Here is a 3,121-nt window from a genome sequence, read left to right on the forward strand (position 1 = left end):
TCGCACTGCGGAACTTCTGGGTGTGTCTGTTTGCACAAGAACTTCCGGTACAACCGGATGCTTACGTCCTACTGAATCATTAGTTAGCTGTTAAGTTATCCGTCGGAAATCTTAATTTCGTCCAAAAAAAAAAAATCAATGAATTCAACGAGGGCAAAAAGGGGCGGCCAGGTATCAGTGCCGTGAATCAGGCTCCACTGAGCACTGCTGTGTCACAGTGTGTGAATCCGGCGCGTTATAACGCTCTCTTAAGTTTCCATTCATCCCAGGGTAGCTGCGAGGGAAGAGCTAAGTGGCTAGCCAGGATCCGGGGGCTGCATGTACCGTCACCCAAGAGTACAGAAGTGTGTAGTGGGCATGTTGAGCCGGGTGGTTTCGACTGCGCAGCTACAGGGGGTGTAAGAGGCTCAAGACAGGAGCTGTCCCCACACTCTTCGCGTGGGAATGAGGACTCCAACCCGCACCCAGGCGAGGTGTGTGGGAGCGCCGGGAGCGTCCTGCTGTCGCCCCTCTTCCAGCTCTGGACTCCTCCGGTAATGAGATGGATGTCAGCAGCTGCCTGAAGAGCAGGACTACCGCGTGTCTCCTAATCCTGCCGCTTTGGACGACGCCCTGGCCCACAACGAGTCCATGAGGAAACGAAGAGAAGTGCTCCAGAAACCACTAGAGACCGTCCAGCTACAGTCCAAATGCAGCCCGAGGCGATATGCAGGTTCCCATGGGGACATTCGGTTGTACGCCAGGTACGTCTGATTTGTATCATTTCATTTAATTGCCCCTGCCAAAATTAACTCACCTGTCCAGTCTCCGAGCTACCGGGGAAGCACTCACGACGCGGCGTACATCTGTTTTGACCGTGACTTTAGGGAGGTCCTGCAAACAACGCCATCGCTTCTCTCAACAAACCAGACCGGAAGTCTTGTGCAAGTACTCGTGCGTCGGAAGTCGAACGAGGCCGTCTGGCGCACCCAGGCTATCCTGTCTTGTAGGGACGCCCGACCAAGCCGGAGGTAACACGGATCGTCTTTATTTTGATTCGTGCCATTTTATTTCATTATTCTTTTATCTTTTCTCCACTCTACTTCATCAGGGTTAATATTTAATCTGAGTTTTATTTATGTAACCGGTTATTCTTCTTGCCCGGTGCGGGATTCGATACGGGGTGTACTGCACCACAAGGCGACGTCACTAACCGCTCGGCTAAAGGGTCAGACCCGTTAGCTAGGGGCGAACGGGTCTTATGAGTAGTTTACAGTCGTCACCCCTCTCCCGGAAGCGCGCCCTCGCGCTTTGTTATTCCCGCGCTCCGAAGAGACTCTGAGGATCTGCACACTTCCGGATCCCACCGCTGCCACCAATGTAACGGTTATTTTCTTGCCCGGTGCCGGGATTCGATACGGGGTGTACTGCACCACAAGGCGACGTCACTAACCGCTCTGCTAAAGGGTCAGACCCGTTAGCTAGGGACTAACGTGTCCTTGTTAGTAGTTTACATTTATGTATTTATAATGTTTGTTTTCTTCCATTTCATATTACGTTCTTTAAATCTCAGTTAACCATTGAATGTTGGCACATTGCTGAAAGTACCACTGAAGCGCTGTTGGAGCACACAGCTGAGTACTGCGCCAGTGGAGCCGCTAGCTCTAGAGCAACAGTCACACGTCACGTGTATCAGCAAATCTGAAGCCAAAGAGAAAAATGCTTACGGCTGCATTTCCTATGAAGACCTGAAGCCTTTCAGTGTGACCAATATGTCACAATAGAGGAAATCGGGAAGGCAGCCAATAGTGTTCCCTGCACTGTATGTGCTGATAAAACCCCCGTCCGAGCCGCTGTCAGCTCTTCAGAGACAGCAGAGCCTCTGCCTTACACCTGAATCCAGAAACTTGGGGTTTCTTCAGTGGACCCCTACCACACCCTCCTAACACATCCACCCTGTACACACGCCCCATTACAGTTATACAGTGCTTTATCTAGACACCTAAAACGCAGTAAAGGGGGAAACTCACCCTCAACCACCACCTGCGTGGTGCTGCACCACCTGGGTGGTGCACGGCAGCCCTTTTGCACCAGAACGCCCACCGCCCATCAGCTGGGGGTGGAGAAGGAGGAATCGTTCTGTAAACTTATACAGGGGCCATGGTTAGGTGTCCAGATGGAGAGAGCCAGGTTGGGGATTTGTCCAGGGACACCGGGGAACCGCCTGCTCTTGTGATAAGTGCCGTGGGGTCTTTAATGACCACAGTGAGTCAGGACCTCGGTTTTAACGTCTCATCCGAAGGACGCATCTCCTACAGCACAGTGTCCCCATCACTGCACCGGGGGCGTTGGGGAGTTTGTTGTTGTTTTTATTATGGCAGCCACATCTTGATAGTATGCTCCACGGAGGCTGGTGGTCTGCCGAGTCAAAGGCTTTCTATGAAGGATAGTTACAAAGGCTGCCTTTGTGCACGGCATTTCCTCCTGGAGTTGGCGTGATGTATATGTCATGTCCGCTGTACCTCTGGATGGGCGGAAGCCACACTGAGATTGCAGGAATACGTCCTCGGCCAGTGGTAGCAGTCGGTTTGTGAGGATGTGAGCGAGGACTTTGCTGATGTTGCCAGGAGGCTGAAATGCCCCCCGTAGTTTTCACACTCTGCCTTGTCCCCTTTCCTTGAATATGGCCCCTATTAGAGCATCTCTAAGCTCTGGGGGAAGTTCTTCTTTATCCCAGTCCTTGGGGGAGGAGGGTGTGGATGTGGTACAGGAGCTCTGGTCCACCTCCCTTTAAGATCTCAGCTGGAGCCCATCTGACCAGCGGCCTTGTTGTTCTCAAATGAAAAATGACTACATTTTAGATAGCGCTTTTCTAGTCTACCAGCCAACTCAAAGCGGCCTTTTTACAATGTACGCCTCACACACACATCCATGCAGCCATAGAGAGCCATGGAAACTGACGTGGGGCCTCTCCTCGCAGGCGTACAATAGACTGGGTGTCAATGTCAGTGTTTGTGCATCCAGTCCGCATGAGCCGGAACAGCGTTTCATGGGTCAGCCTGTTTCCCTCTTCTGACCTGATGCGCTCCAGCGTCGAGAAGCTGCTCTCGCAGAGGTAAGCGCCCCCAAACACGCTGGCCAT

At 52.3% G+C, this 3,121-nt stretch overlaps 1 protein-coding gene across 1 annotated transcript in view; it reads right to left on the reverse strand.

Annotated features, from left to right (window-relative positions):
• LOC130130946 (acidic leucine-rich nuclear phosphoprotein 32 family member B-like) overlaps positions 1 to 3,121 on the reverse strand; it is a 12,568-nt gene extending 9,447 nt beyond the window's left edge. Inside the window, exons 1-3 of the mRNA XM_056300811.1 lie at positions 2,941 to 3,121; positions 2,010 to 2,092; positions 325 to 387 (exon numbers count right to left, since the gene is read on the reverse strand). Coding sequence (XP_056156786.1) covers positions 325 to 387; positions 2,010 to 2,092; positions 2,941 to 3,121 — 327 coding nt within the window. The remainder of the gene's footprint in view (positions 1 to 324; positions 388 to 2,009; positions 2,093 to 2,940) is intronic.

Source organism: Lampris incognitus, chromosome 20, assembly GCF_029633865.1.
Source record: "Lampris incognitus isolate fLamInc1 chromosome 20, fLamInc1.hap2, whole genome shotgun sequence".
NCBI classification, from domain to species: domain Eukaryota; kingdom Metazoa; phylum Chordata; class Actinopteri; order Lampriformes; family Lampridae; genus Lampris; species Lampris incognitus.